The 15,113-nt window shown below is 46.1% G+C and overlaps 1 protein-coding gene across 1 annotated transcript in view; it reads right to left on the bottom strand.

Moving 5' to 3' along the window:
- The window catches only part of LOC140391979 (copper-transporting ATPase 2-like), a 193,685-nt gene extending 179,407 nt beyond the window's left edge, over positions 1–14,278 (bottom strand). The window contains exon 1 of the mRNA XM_072477093.1: positions 13,772–14,278. Within this exon, the coding sequence (XP_072333194.1) occupies positions 13,772–14,032 (261 nt within the window). The 5' untranslated portion in view covers positions 14,033–14,278. The remainder of the gene's footprint in view (positions 1–13,771) is intronic.
- Between the last annotated feature and the right edge of the window lie 835 nt (positions 14,279–15,113).

The raw sequence follows: 15,113 nt of genomic DNA, 5'->3' as shown, positions 1-15,113 counted from the left end.
ATGGGTCCTGACGGAGTCCCTGGTCGTGCACTCAGATCCTGCACAGACCAACTGGCGGATGCATTCACGGACATCTTCAACCTCTCCCTACTGCGTTCGGAGGTTCCCACCTGCTTCAAGAAGACCACCATCATACTGGTGTCAAAGAAGTACCAGGCAACGTGCCTCAACGACTACCGTCCGGTGGCTTGACATCTATCAGTATGAAGTGCTTCCTGAGGTTGGTCTTGAGACACATCATACCACCACAACCGGTCCACAGCAGACGCCATCTCCCTGGCCTCACACTCATCCCTGGAGCATCTTGACAACAAGGACTTCTATGTCAGCCTCCTATTCATTGACTACAACTCCGCCTTCAACACCATAATTCCAGCCAAGCTCATATCAAAACTCCAAAGCCTAGGACTTGGCTCCTCCCTCTGCATCTGGATCCTCAACTTCTTGCCCCATAAACCACAATCATAAAGGATAAACAACAACACACCTCCACGATAATCCTCAATACCTGGGTGCCACAAGGTTGCGTACTTAGACCCTACAATACTCCCTTTACGCACACATGACCGTGTGGCAACAATTGGCTCCAACTCCATCTACAAGTTTGCTGATGACACGCCTGTAGTGGGTCAGATGCCAAACAACGATGAGTCTGAGTACAGAAGGGAGATAGAGAACCTAGTGGCGTGGTGTAACAACAACATTCTAACCCTCAAAGTGAGTAAAACTATGGAGCTGGTCATTAATTCAGGAAGCAAAGTTTCATACACACCCCTGTCTGCATCAATTGTGCTGAGGATGTGAGATGGTTGACAGTTTCAAATTCCTAGGTGTGCACATCACCAACAACCTGTCCTGGTCCACCCACGTCGACGCAACGTCCAAGAAAGCACAAACGCACCTATCCTTCCTCAGGAAACTAAGGAAATTCGGCATGTCCATATTGACTCTTACCAATTTTTAAAGATGCACCATAGAAAGCATCCTATCGGGCTGCATCACAGCCTGGTATGGCAACTGCTCAGCCCAAGACCGTAAGGAACTGCAGAGAGTCGTGAACACAGCCCAGTCCATCACACGACCCTGCCTCCTATCCATCGACTCTGCCTACGCCTCCTGCTGCCTTGGGAAAGCGGGCTACACAATCAAAGATCCTTCCCACCTGGGTGATTCTCTCTTCCAACCACACCCATCAGGCAGGAGATATAAAAGTCTGAGAACACGCACTAACAAGTTCAAAAAAAGCTTCTTCCCCGCTGTTACCAGACTCCTGAACGACCCCCTTATGGGCTGAACTGATCTCTTCATACATCGTCTCTACGCTTCATCTGATGACTGTGGCTATGTATTTACATTGTGTACTTATATATGTACTATGTTTTCTCATGTATGGAATGATCTGTCTGGACTGTATGCAGAACAATACCTTTCACTGTACCTCGGTACACCTGACAATAAATCAAACGTGAGAGAGAGACATTCGCATGAGTATAAATGTGTGAGAGAGACATGAGCATGTGAATTAATGTGTGAGAGAGACATGAGCATGAGTGTGAATGTGTGAGGGAGAGGCATGCACGTGAGTGTGAATGTGTGAGGGAGACGTGCACGTGAGAGAATGTGTGAGAGAGACACATGTGCGTGAATATATGAGAGATAGAGGCGTGTGCGAATATGAGAGCGAGGAATGTGTGCATGTGTGTGAATGTGTGAGAGAGCGAGACATGCTTCTAGTTTGCGTTGGTGCTAAGAGCAACCCCTAGAAGTGATTCACTCTCCCCAGTCACGCATATTTATGCAGGGTCTTCCATTCCAAATGCCGCTATCATGTAGCCATTTTGAGTGGGCAGTCCAAGGTCTGGCTGTAATTGAAAGGGTAATCACTTCCTGACACCCATATGTTTGGTTTGTGTATTTAAATTTCCCTTCATGCTTGAATGCATCTCAAGTACCCTGCTGTAAACCAGACCACAATGTTTACAACTAGGAGGTTTTCACTTTTTTTCAGCAGAAAACAATTAACTGCTTTTGATGTGGTTAGGAGCTGTCAACCATAGCCAGATGTTTATAAACATTGTGGTTAGATTCACAGCAGGGTACTTGAGATGCAGTCAAGTGTAAAGGGAAATAAAAAAATAAACAATCCAGAAATCTTGCTGTCTGGAAATGATTGCCTTTCAATTACAATTTACTGAAGGCTATTTCTTTTTGAAAGTTTTTACAAGCCTTGCAGATCTACAGATCTGGTGTTGGCGGGGGGGGGGGGGGGGGCGGTAAAGTCTTGTGGTGTGTTTTGACTTTCTAACAGCTGCAGCTCTCTGCACCACTGAGGTACCAGGTGTAAGGGACATGTGAGTGAAAAAGCAATGATTTTTCACCGTTTCTGTCTGGACTGCTATTTAGCTTCCATGCAGGGGTGACTGTTAGGGGGGGTCCCTGTTATGGGGGCTTTTCTGATATGTGGTATCGGTGATATGGAGGAGTCTCTGATATGTAGTGCCTCTGATATGGGGGTTCTCTGATAAGGGGGTCCTCCATTATGGGGGTTCTCTGATATGGGAGGGTTTCTTATGGGGGTTCTCTGATGGGGGTGTCTGATGGGAGGGGTCAGAGAGGGGTCTCTGATGGGGGGGACTGGTGGATGTCACTGATGGGAGAGCCTGGTGGGTGTCTCTGATGGGGGTCTGGGATGTGGGGTGTGCAGGATTTGCATTGTGAGAGGGAGGCACCCTAATGGACTTTAGGGTATCTACCTTAAAAGCCTATCCCACCGTGAGGTCCACCATAGAACATAGAACATAGAACAATACAGCGCAGTACAGGCCCTTCGGCCCACGATGTTGCACCGAAACAAAAGCCATCTAACCTACACTATGCCATTATCATCCATATGTTTATCATATGTCAGGGGCATGCTGGAAAATACTTGCACCAAACTACGCCTGTCTGAATCCTGGCCCAGAAGGTTAGAACATCCCAGATGCGTGGAAAACCCAGTGTCCAATAGAACATTACAGCGCAGTACAAGCCCTTCGGCCCTCGATGTTGTGCTGACCTGTGAAACCAATCTAAAACCCATCTACACTAATCCATTATCATCCATATGTTTATCCAATGACCATTTAAATGCCCTTAATGTTGGCGAGTCCACTACTGTTGCAGGCAGTGCATTCCACACCCCTACTACTCTCTGAGTAAAGAACCTACCTCTGACATCTGTCCTATATCTATCTCCCCTCAATTTAAAGCTATGTCCCCCCGTGCTAACTATCGCCATCCGAGGAAAAAGGCTCTCACTGTCCACCCTACCTAATCCTCTGATCATCTTGTATGCCTCTATTAAGTCAACTCTTAACCTTCTCTCTAACGAAAACAGCCTCAAGTCCCTCAGCCTTTCCTCATAAGATCTTCCCTCCATACCAGGCAACATCCTGGTAAATCTCCTCTGCACCCTTTCCAATGCTTCCACATCCTTCCTATAATGCGTCGACCAGAACTGCATGCAATACTCCAAATACAGCCGCACCAGAGATTTGTACAGCTGCAACATGACCTCATGGCTCCGAAACTCAATCCCTCTACCAATAAAAGGTAACACACCGTATGCCTTCTTAACAACCTTACTGACCTGGGTGGCAACTTTCAGGGATCTATGTACATGGACACCGAGATCTCTCTGCTCATCCACACTACCAAGAATTTACCATTAGCCCAGTACTCTGTATTCCTGTTACTCCTTCCAAAATGAATCACCTCACACTTTTCTGCATTAAACTCCATTTGCCACTTCTCAGCCCAGCTCTGCAGCTTATCTATGACCCTCTGTAACCTGCAACATCCTTCTGCACTGCCCACAACTCCACTGACTTTAGTGTCATCCGCAAATTTACTCACCCATCCTTCTACGCCCTCCTCCAGGTCATTTATAAAAATAACAAACAGCAGTGGCCCCAAAACAGATCCTTGTGGTACACCGCTAGTAATTGAACTCCAGGATGAACATTTCCCATCAACCACCACCCTCTGTCTTCTTACAGCTAGCCAATTTCTGATCCAAACTGCTAAATCACCCTCAATCCCATGCCTCTGTATTTTCTGCAATAGCCTACCGTGGGGAACCTTACCAAATGCTTTACTGAAATCCATTTACACCACATCAACTGTTTTACCATCGTCCACCTGTTTGGTCACTTTCTCAAAGAACTCAATGAGGTTTGTGAGGCAGGACCTACCCTTCACAAAACCGTGTTGACTATCCCTAATCAGATTATTCCTTTCTAGATGATTATAAATCCTATCTCTTATAATTCTTTCCAAGACTTTGCCCACAACAGAAGTAAGGCTCACTGGTCTATAGTTACCGGGGTTGTCTCTACTCCCCTTCTTGAACAAGGGGACAACATTTGCTATCCTCCAGTCTTCTGATGAAGTGATAAAGCACTTCGACAAGCATTGTTCCCCCTAGAAAAATGAACATTTGAGCACTATATGTTCCGTAAGCGTACCCAGAGACCTGGTGAATCCTTTGACAGTTTTGTCACAGATTTGAGGCTGAAGGCCCAGTCATGCAAGTTTGGTGACTTCAAATCTTACTTAATCAGCAACCAAATTGTCTTTGATGATAAGCTTCGGGCGATATTATTGTGGGAGGAAGATTTGGTGCTGGAAAAGGCAGTGAAGATTTGCCAGGTGAGCGAGATTGTTGCTCAAAGAAGAGGTGCACTCTGCTCAAATATTTTGGCACCAAAACGGATGAAGAAGCCAGCGCCATTAGTGCTGTGACACACATCATGAAGAGACATGGCCATATGGCCATTTTAAGCTGCCAACAGGAGTCACTGCCGCCATCTTGTTCCAAAAATGTGGCACTCAACATCCCCCATGGCAATGTCCGGCCTCTGGAAAAGTTTGTTCCAGGTGCAGCCATGTTGGGCATTTTGCAAAGCAATGCTTTGCGAGTTCCACCATAGATCATGCATGAGCGGTGTATTCTGTAGATGAGATAAACACAGAAGAACAATTTTTCGCTGATCTCATCGCGCCAAGAAATCACACGACTAACAGAAACAAAGATGGAAGCAGAATCAGAACAAAGCATGAAGACAATAAAAATGTTCCGAAACATTTCACGTCCGTACTCAAATCACAGGTAATGCTCAATCATATTTTCATTCGGTGTGACTTTGACCCTAAAGCAACAGCCAACCTTGTAAGCTGACAGGCTTTGCAAAAGCTAATGTGCAGCGAGACTTTGCTAATCAGTCAGGGATCATGATAGACAGCGGCACAAGAACTCTAGAAAACTTTGATGTTTGCAAATTAGTGCTCTCAGTGGCAGGCATAATGCACACAATACTCTTTCATATTGTAGATTTGGATGTGGACTCAGTAATTGGTATAAATCGTGTGAATCCTTGAATCTAGTCGAACGGCTAAATCTCCTAGGCGATAGCTGGTCACCTGAGCACAGTGAATCACTGCAAGGCATTACGGTATGCACGGTGTATGAGGATTTAGAAGAAATCCTAGTGGAAGACGACAAACCAGGCATGGGGATGAAAAAGCTGGTGAGCATTCCACAATTCTGGTTAACAGTCTTGAAGAACGTGCATAGACTCAATGGCATGATACGAGGATATGATGAACCCATATAAAAGCATTTGCGAGATGTGAGTGTTAAATGGACAGAGAATGAAAAGCCATGGAGCTTCACTCTGGAGTTTACATTCGGGCCTAATGAGTATTTCATGAGTGAGGTGATCACTAAAGCAGTTGGACTCATGGCCGCTGGAACCGTGCGTGGATGAGCCGCAGATCATCGACCTCACAGGCTGCGCAATCGATTGGAGGGAGGGCAAAAATGTAACAGTACGAACAAATCGAACGAAACCAAAGTACAGGGGTCGAAGCAATCCAAGAACAGTGATAAGAGCCATATCCAAGGAATCGTTCTTCAACTTCTTCCGTCCCACTGAAGTTCCACAGGGTGGAATTTTGAGGCAAGTTTTGGCGGCCAAACAAATGGCTGATTTTGATCATGGTGCACTATTTCGAAAACGAATAATCCCATCTGCAAAGTTATATTTTTCAGGTGAAAAGACGGATGATAAGGCTGAATCCGAGGCCGACTACTCTGAAAATTTGTTTGAGGTTACTGATGGTTATGAAGGTGAGACGGATGATGAACCCTATGAGCTGCTGGTACATCTCTTCTCCATGAGGCTCCAGAGACAAGGCTCCAGTGGTCTGCAAGCCGTGACGAGGTGGTCACGGGGGACGCCCAGACCACGCTGGACTCTGTGGAGAGCGGGAGTTTGGAGATGGCGCATGTAGAATTCAAGGCTGCTGATCCTACTGACGATCAGCTATTAAGGGAACCTAAGATGCAAGAAATCGTACCGATCTTGAAAAAACAGGCCTTGGGAGATATGTGATATCCTGCTGCAAGTTCTGAAAACGGCTCCAATGACGTACTCCGAACCAACCGGCGACACCGATGTCGAGTAGGAGGACATCGATGAAGATGCTGATTGCGATGATGTGGAGGTTGAACTATTAGGCGACTCTGAAGACGACCTAATGACCATATCATTATGAAGCCCCATGGACCACGAGTTTGATCTAGAAGACCCAGGGCTTGGATCAGCTAAGCCAGAAGCCAGAGTCATCTCCAGTGATGACGAGTAAGTCACTGATGCTCCAGCAAGCCGCGATGAGGTGAGATCGCCAACCATGGCATCATCCTCCATTCCGGCGCCAGAAACCGCGGTGATCCAGCACGTTGATGAGGCCGCAGAAATGGGCGTGCTCACACAGACCAGGGATGAGGAGATGCCTAAACCTCTTTGGACACCTCACCACAGAACGACAGCTATCTCCACGCCAGAGGCTACTACAAAGAAGACAACCAAGGGACACACTATAATACTTCACTGTGTCCAGAAAATGAAAAAGAACAGGCTGGGAGAACCACCAGCCAGTATCAAAAGCATTTGCAGGTAACAAGCAACAAAGTGCCCAAAAGCGACTGGTGACTCAGATATGGCTGTCTTGGACACAGGCCTTTCAAAGACACAGGGTGAAGCATAAGAAGAGCAAGAAGCCGGCAAGGGAGCCAGATTCTGCAGAAGTGGGCACCGACTTGAAACAATGACGTCTGCACAGAATGCAAATGGACATTTTTTGGAAAATTTACTCACCGTACCAGCTACATTCCATATCTGTATAAAATGTAATGTGTAATGTTGCCTGTAAAAAAGAATTTTATATTAATGTTTTGTGAGGAAGGGGATGTGGTGACATGCCTATGGGACATATCATAGTTGGATGGTGTGAGACCTCCAACCAGCAGTAGGTGGTACAGACACACCATGCGATCTCTAGACCAAGGTCATGTGACTTGGGACCCGGATATAAAGAGAGCCACATCCAGTTATCTTCAGAAGAAGAAGGAGAGGGTAATAAGACGTACATGTAATTGGTCAGGTCGAGGTGTAAGTGCCCGAAGGAGTAGCAAGATTCACGATAATGTGCTCTGTTTCAGATTGCCATCCTACCACGGGACACAATAAAAGGAACCTGGTTTGGATATATCAAAGTGTTTGGTGAGTTACTTCATAAAGTACAAGGGACCAAACACAACACTGGCCACAAGGTAAATTTCCAGGGCGGGCCCTCAAGAAGAAGACACCTTCTCAGCCACTTAAAAATAAATTAATAAAAAAGCACAAAGGCAGCCACATCTGGGGATGGACCGTGCACACAATGGTATTTGGCTATGCCCCATCCAGGCAGGCAAGGAGAGCCTTAGGCCTGTAAGGAGGCCTGAAACCCCACCTGCTACCAATTGAATTGCCTCCTACTCCAACCTCCACGTCCTCAGGAAATTGGAGGATGACTAGAAAATCCATATCAACCTCCATTACCTACCTTAAAAGGGGGCAGAATGAGCTTCATCACTTGTCGGCCTTGTTGAGGTGGGTGGCCTTCCCGGGTCCTGAATCCACTTTCTCCAAAATGGCTGGCACCTGGAAAAGGGTCCCAACACTGACATGCTGGCTGGCACCATTTTTTTCCAGTTCCACTCCAACATCACAATTTGGTGGGAAGTATGTGCCTGTGATTGTGGGGGTGTTGGGGTTGGGGGCGGGGGGGGGGGGGGGGGGGGGGGGGGCGCGGCGGCGCTGGGGTGACACAAAATTCAGCACATAGAATATTCAAGTGAGTTGTGAGTTAACTAACTCAAATGTGCTGGTTTTCAGTAACTAATGCCAATATCGGTGAACCTTGGACCACTTCAACCCCTTGGAAAAGGAGCAATGGCATTAATAAATAACGGCCAGTATAGCACAAAATATTTTCTTTTACTAAAGGGATGACTTTTCTTTACTAAATGGATGATATTAGTAATACACAAAAACATATTTAAAAGTTCAGCAAGTATTCAGCGCTGTGGGAAGACTACAGCAATTTTACTGATTCATTTTACAGTAAGGCTGAAGGATCCAGTGTTACTGTTAAAAGTCTACCTGTGATTTAAAATGCTTGTTAAAGTAACATCAGACGCAGGCGCATTTACAGCTCGTGGGGCCCTGTGCTCAGCTTCATTTTGAGGGGCTCCCATCCCAAGATCTGAAGGCTGAAGCACACCCCTCATGCACACTCTCTCTTTCTCCCCCCCTCGCGCACACTCTCTCTTTCTCCCTCCTTCGCGCACACTCTCTTCCTCCCCACCCCTCGCACGTGTTCTCCCTTCCACCCCACCCCTTGCACACACTCTCTTCCTCCCCACCCCTTGCATTCTCTCTCTTTCCCCCACCTCGTTCACACACTCACTCTCCTCCCCCAGCCCCTGCTCACCACCAGCACCAAAAGTGGAGTGGCAAATTTTGAGATGCAGGAGCTCTAAAGAAAACGTGTTGGCTTTATAATTTGTTACATTATTTTCCTATGTATTAATCATTTGAGACCCCAAACATTAGTAAAACTATGCTTTTTCAGTGAAAATTATTTGTGTTCGTTGGCATTTTATTTTGAACCATGAATCATTGAATCAATAATATTCAGCAGAGCTAGAAATTCATTATTCAACAGTTTAATTATGTAGTTCAAGCCTATTAAAACATGAATAAAATAAATGATTATTTACAGAATATGGAGAAAACTGGGGAAATAGAGTTTAGACTCAGATCAACTATAATGCCAGAAGAAGAAAGGGCCTGTGTTCATATCTAGAATCTATTGAATGGGGCTTGGCACGCATGTGCAATCATTCATGCATCAAGTTCTTTCTTCAATCAATTTAAACTAGTCCAGATCTCAAAGAACTATTAGTCAGCTAAATTCTTGGCTCGCGTAGTATTTCTCCCATTTTCTCCAGCGTTCAAGGTTAATGTTATCAGTACCAGCCCCTGATCAATCGCAGTGCCTCAAACGAAGCTAAGGCCATTTATGCATTTACATTCAAGCAATCAATATCTAAAATATTTGTACTGTACTGTATGATGTTCAATAGAGAAAATGAATACAAAACAAATATATTAACATTTCAGCCGTATCCTAGTCCTCAATCATAACCACCATGCTAAGACTTTCAAAGGGCCTATGTGGCTTTTCTGGCTTCTACCAGAACTTATAAAACTTTGCCATGGGAATACCACCTGATCAGTTTTTTTCCCAATGAAATGAATGAAATTAAATGAAATGAAAATCGCTTATTGTCACAAGCAGGCTTCAATGAAGTTACTGTGAAAAGCCCCTAGTCGCCACATTCCGGCGCCTGTTCGGGGAGGCTGTTACGGGAATTGAACCGTGCTGCTGGCCTGCCTTGGTCTGCTTTCAAAGCCAGCGATTTAGCCCTGTGCTAAATGTGCGAAAAGTCAAAATGCGCTTTTGACTTTCAATTGTGGCTTTAGTTAACTTCAGCTGTATCTGACACCCAGACATGCAATCTTGCCAACATTTGAGGATACGTTCTGACCACTTATGGAAACAACTTTCTTTTTCTTCTCTATAACTTATTTCTCTCAACAAGCGCACTCCAATCTCTATTTTTGAAGCCTTTCTTGATACCTGTAAATTGAACCCATTCTTACAGCAGATACAACAAGTTGCAGAAATAATTTTCTCAACAAATGAAATATGATGATACAATAACTAATATTATGATTTGAGGGATTGTAAGGACGTGGAATGTTTCCATTAGAAACTGTGGGAGGAATACACTCCATCATGTAGCTCATAGCTGAGAAGCAGTGGACAGTTCTTTTTGAGGGCTGTGCAGTGACAATGATGAGTCAAATAGTTTCCATCTGTGCTATGAAATTCTACAGCCCCCCCCCCCCCGAAATCAGATATCATCTTAGGAGTATGCTGCTGATTAAATCCATTACTTCCCAATATGTTGAGTAAGGAAGGAAATTCTTGCCTGCACACTCAACTATTTTTTCCCTGACATACTATCTACTCTATTTCTGACCAATTATCATAGTTTTGTAATATACATAGTTAATTTTAGGTATTGTAGTTATGTATAAATGAAGTGAAAGGCATAACATCCCGGGTCTAAACAAATCTCCATATTCTTAGAGAATTTGGCTTTACATGACCCAAGGCTAATAAAATATTTATTAGCTTGGGAAGTCTAAAGAGGTCGTAGCCCTGGGTGCTGAGCTTCTGTTACAGAGGCCATTGACTTGCTCCGCTCCAGCTTGCGATAATACAAAGGAAGAAAGGACATTAGTCGAAAAGCAGAATATCTTGTTGTTTCTGAGGGAATGCAGGTCCAAAGTAGACTGAAATTGCCTCACCTCAGTGCTGTGGTGAAGGATTTACCTGCAGAATGAGTTTCTCTCTCCAGGTGAGCTGGCGGTGCTCTCCTGTGCACCACATCCTATTGCAATGGCGGCTGCACCTTGAACACTGTAATGACTTAGACCAGGCCTTTGAGATTGGGCAATTGGAATACGAGTTCCCTGATTAGTAGGCCAAGCAGGGAACATCTACTTTGTATATAACAGGGACTGTCAGATCCTCTGCACTCCCAGTGTAGACAGCAAGCTGAGTGCACATGGTCGTAATGCTGTTGGTTTTGTTAATAAAAGGGATTCTGGTGAAGGGACTTCTGCCTCCTTGGATTTATTACATACACTTAACAGACAATTGCATCTCAATGCCAAGGGGAGCCTCCCCATGTCGATGCCGCTTTCAGGAGGTTCACTCCTGAAGGGGCCTGGATACAAACAGGTCTCCCACATGAAGTCAGACACACAGACACCCTCACTACCACACAATCAATATTTTCCGAATGGGGGATGCAGGGTGAAGGAGAGGGTAGGAAGTGAAGTGGGGCGGGAATGGGGTGTGAAGGGGGACGGTGGGGTGAAGGAGGGGAGATGGGGGGATGAGGGATGGGGTTGCATGGGGGGGGGAAGGATGGTGAAAGGGATGAGGGATGCCAGTGAGGGAGGGTGGTAGCAGTGAGTGAGGAGGAATAGGGAGGTGAAGGAGAGGGGATGGGAGGGTGAGGGATGGAGGTGCAGAGGGGGATGAAGGGTGAAGGGGATGAGGGATGGGAGTGAGGGAGGGGGATAGCAGTAAGTGAGGGGGAATGGGAAGGAGAGGGGATGCAGGTTGAGGAAGGGGGTGCGGTGTGAAGAAGGGAGGTGGCGAGGGAGGAGGGACGGGGATGGAGGGATGGGTGTGAGGAAGTGAAAATGGGGTGAAGGAGGGGGGATAGTGAGGTAAAGATGCAGTGAGGAAGGCGGATGGGGTGAGGGTGGGAGATGGAGAGTGAAGGTGGGGGCTGGGGGAGAGGGGGTTCGGTAGGTGGGGTGGGGGTTAAATGGCTGCAATCCTGGCTTCCGTCACCCAGGGCTGGGATTTACAGGTGCGCACTGCCAAATCCAACCCCACCCACGTGACAACCGCTTGCGCATGTGCTTTCTCAGATTCGAACTCCCGAACGTGCGGCAGAACTACAACTCCCATTATGTACCATGGGCTGGGTCTCGCCCTGATTCCACACTGTTCCTCCTCATTGCACAGCCACGCAGCATTACAAGCCCCATGGGTAATGTATCTCTGACAGGTGATTGTGTCAGGAAAGAGAATGACTCAACAGAATGATGTAAATCCTGGAAAGAATTTCATAGTAGTTCGTCCCTGATTAGCTGTGAGAGACCCGCTCATCATTTTGGGGCCCTATCAGTCGGGACCCTGTGCCAGGGTACAGTGTGTTTCACTGTAAATGAACGTAGTTTCATTAAAGATAGTCAGTATGGCTTTGTGAGGGGCAGGTCATGCCTCACAAGCCTTACTGAATTCTTTGAGGATGTGACGAGACACAGTGATGAAGGTTGGGAAATGGATGTGGTGTATAAGGATTTCAGTAAGGCATTTGATAAGGTTCTCCATGGTAGGCTCATTCAGAAAGTCAGGGGGCATGGGATACAGGGAAATTTGACTGTCTGGATACAGAATTGGCTGGCCAAAAGAAGACAGCGAGTGGTAGTGAATGGAAAGTATTCCGCCTGGAGGTCTTTGACCAATGGTGTCTCACAGGGATCTGTTCTGGGACCGCTGCTGTTTATGCTTTTTATAAATGACTTGGATGAGGAAGTGGAAGGGTGGGTTAGTAAGTTTGCCGATGACACGAAGGTTGGTGGAGTTGTAGACAGTGTTGAGGGCTGTTGCAGGTCACAACAGGACATTGACAGGATGCAGAGCTGGGCTGAGATGTGGCAGATGGAGTTTAACCTAGATAAATGTGAAGTGCTTCATTATGGAAGATTGAATTTGAATGCTGAATACAGGGTTAAAGGCAGGATTCTTGGAAGTGTGGAGGAACAGAGGGATCTTGGGGTCCACGTACATAGATCCCTCAAAGTTGCCACCCTGGTTGATAGGGTTATTAAGAAGGCGTATGGTGTGTTGGCTTTCATTAACAGGGGGATTGAGTTTAAGAGCCGCGAGGCTTTGCTGAACTTTATAAAACCCTAGTTAGATCACACTTGGAATATTGTGTCCAGTTCTGGTCGCCTCATTATAGGAAGGATGTGGATGCTTTGGAGAGGGTACAGAGGAGATTTACCAGGATGCTGCCTGGACTGGAGGGCATGTCTTATGAAGAAAGGTTGAGGGAGCTAGGGCTTTTCTCACTGGAGCGAAGAAGGCAGAGAGATGACTAGCTAGAGGGGCACAAGGTGATGAGGGACATGGATAGAGTGGATAGCCAGAGACTTTTCCCCAGGGTGGAAATGGCTGTCAAAAGGGGACATAATTTTAAGGTGATTGAAGGAAGGTATAGGGGAGGTGTCAGAGGTCAGATCTTTACACAGAGAGTGGTGGGTGTGTGGAATGCACTGCCAGTGGAGGTGGTGGAGTCAGAGTCATTAGGGACATTTAAGTGACTCTTGGACAGACACATGGACAGCAGTAAATTGAAGGAATGTAGGGTAGATTGATCTTAGTTCAGGATAAATGGTTGGCATAACATTGTGGGCCGAAGGGCCTGTACTGTGCTGAACTGTTCTATATTCTAAAGCCACCCTGCCATCAGCTGCATTGTGACACTATCACAAAAACTTGCCAATAATTGAGTCGAAACTATCCTGTTTAAAGAAATTCTCTTTGTACAAAGATCAACCTGGATAAGTGCGATTTCAGGCACATGCCGAGTTCAGATCACACTGATTTATAATTTCTGAATTTTTTGTTTTGGTTAATCCTCATCGAATGGGACATTCTGTCTGAAATTCTCTTTTGCACTAACCTGATCAACAGTTGTCACCTTCTTGCCCGAATTACACTTCTGTGAAACTTCGCCTTCTTCACACTGAAGAAACTTTCTATTGCTGTCATGCTCCATTTGATCACTAACAGTCCATGGGGTGCGCACACTGGCAGCTGAGTGACTTGTATTTCCAGACACCAGGATAGAGAGGCCATCACCATTCGGATCTGAACCTGCACTATCTGGCTCCACTTTATTTTGAAATCCACTCCACGGGGTTTCTCTTTTAAATCGCCTCATGGTACGATAGTCCGGGAACACAAAAGTAAGCTGACACACACAATGCTCAGTAACACAATGGAATTTGACAAGGTTGAATCGTGCTGTGAAGCCCAGGTAAACAGCGGTACACTGATTTAGTTCTCAATGGTTAAACAAATACAGGAAACTGCACACAGTGGTACACCCCCTTCGAACACTGGCTAACAACTTTCTCTCTGCACTCTTCGCAGTTCAGCGAACCATCTGCAGCACCATTAGTCTTTGCGCACGGCACGCCAAACTGAAAGCAGTTAGATCCCTGTATCTATTACAGAACGAGTAGTGAAAAGTCTTGCGCAACGTTCCCTTAGTTTGTGACGTTAGTGTTGATATTACTAAACATTGTGAACTTGTGAAATACTTTGAAGCCTTTGTTGACACCGCTGTGGTAGTTTTTAATAGACTTGCTAGTTTTACAGATGCCCCCCTCTTTATCATTTTTGATTCATTCACGTTTCAGGTATTTCCTCTTTCACTAAGAAAATTAAAAAATTTTGCTCAATTTCAACACATGCTATCATGCGTTGTCAAAATGAATTTAAATCACCTGAATTAGATCAACAGATTTTGTATCGGAAAACAGCATGAAAATGGTTTTTCATTTATCTTGCACTTACAAAACACGATTTGGACTTCCGGTTGCGGCGATGCGGAGCTAAGCCGCACATTTTGCCAGCTCCCGCTAGAACGGACTTATGGGCTCTCCAGAGGAGCCCCAACGGAAATTTTTCGACGACTTCCCGTGTGGGAAGGTGAGGGCAAGGTCCCCCTTCCATACTATATGGAGTGGACCAGAAGTGGAGCGGTTAAAAAAAGCGGCTTTGGAGCAGCGAAAGAAAGGAGGGAGAAAAAATAAGATGGCGGAGGGCGGAGATCGAGCAGCATGGGGGCCGGAGCAGCAGGAGTTTCTCAGGCGCTGCGTGGAGGAGCTTAAGAAGAGGTGCTGCCGCCACAGCTGACGGCAATCGAGGGGCTGAAGGAGACCCAGAAGGCCCCAGGGGTAGAGATCCGAGAGGTGCAGGAAAAAGCCACCGAGAACTAGGACGAGATCTTGGGCCTG

Source organism: Scyliorhinus torazame, chromosome 15 (assembly GCF_047496885.1).
Source record: "Scyliorhinus torazame isolate Kashiwa2021f chromosome 15, sScyTor2.1, whole genome shotgun sequence".
NCBI lineage: Eukaryota > Metazoa > Chordata > Chondrichthyes > Carcharhiniformes > Scyliorhinidae > Scyliorhinus > Scyliorhinus torazame.
The sequence above is the reverse complement of the archived record's forward strand: the minus strand, read 5'-3'. Positions and strand labels throughout refer to the sequence as shown.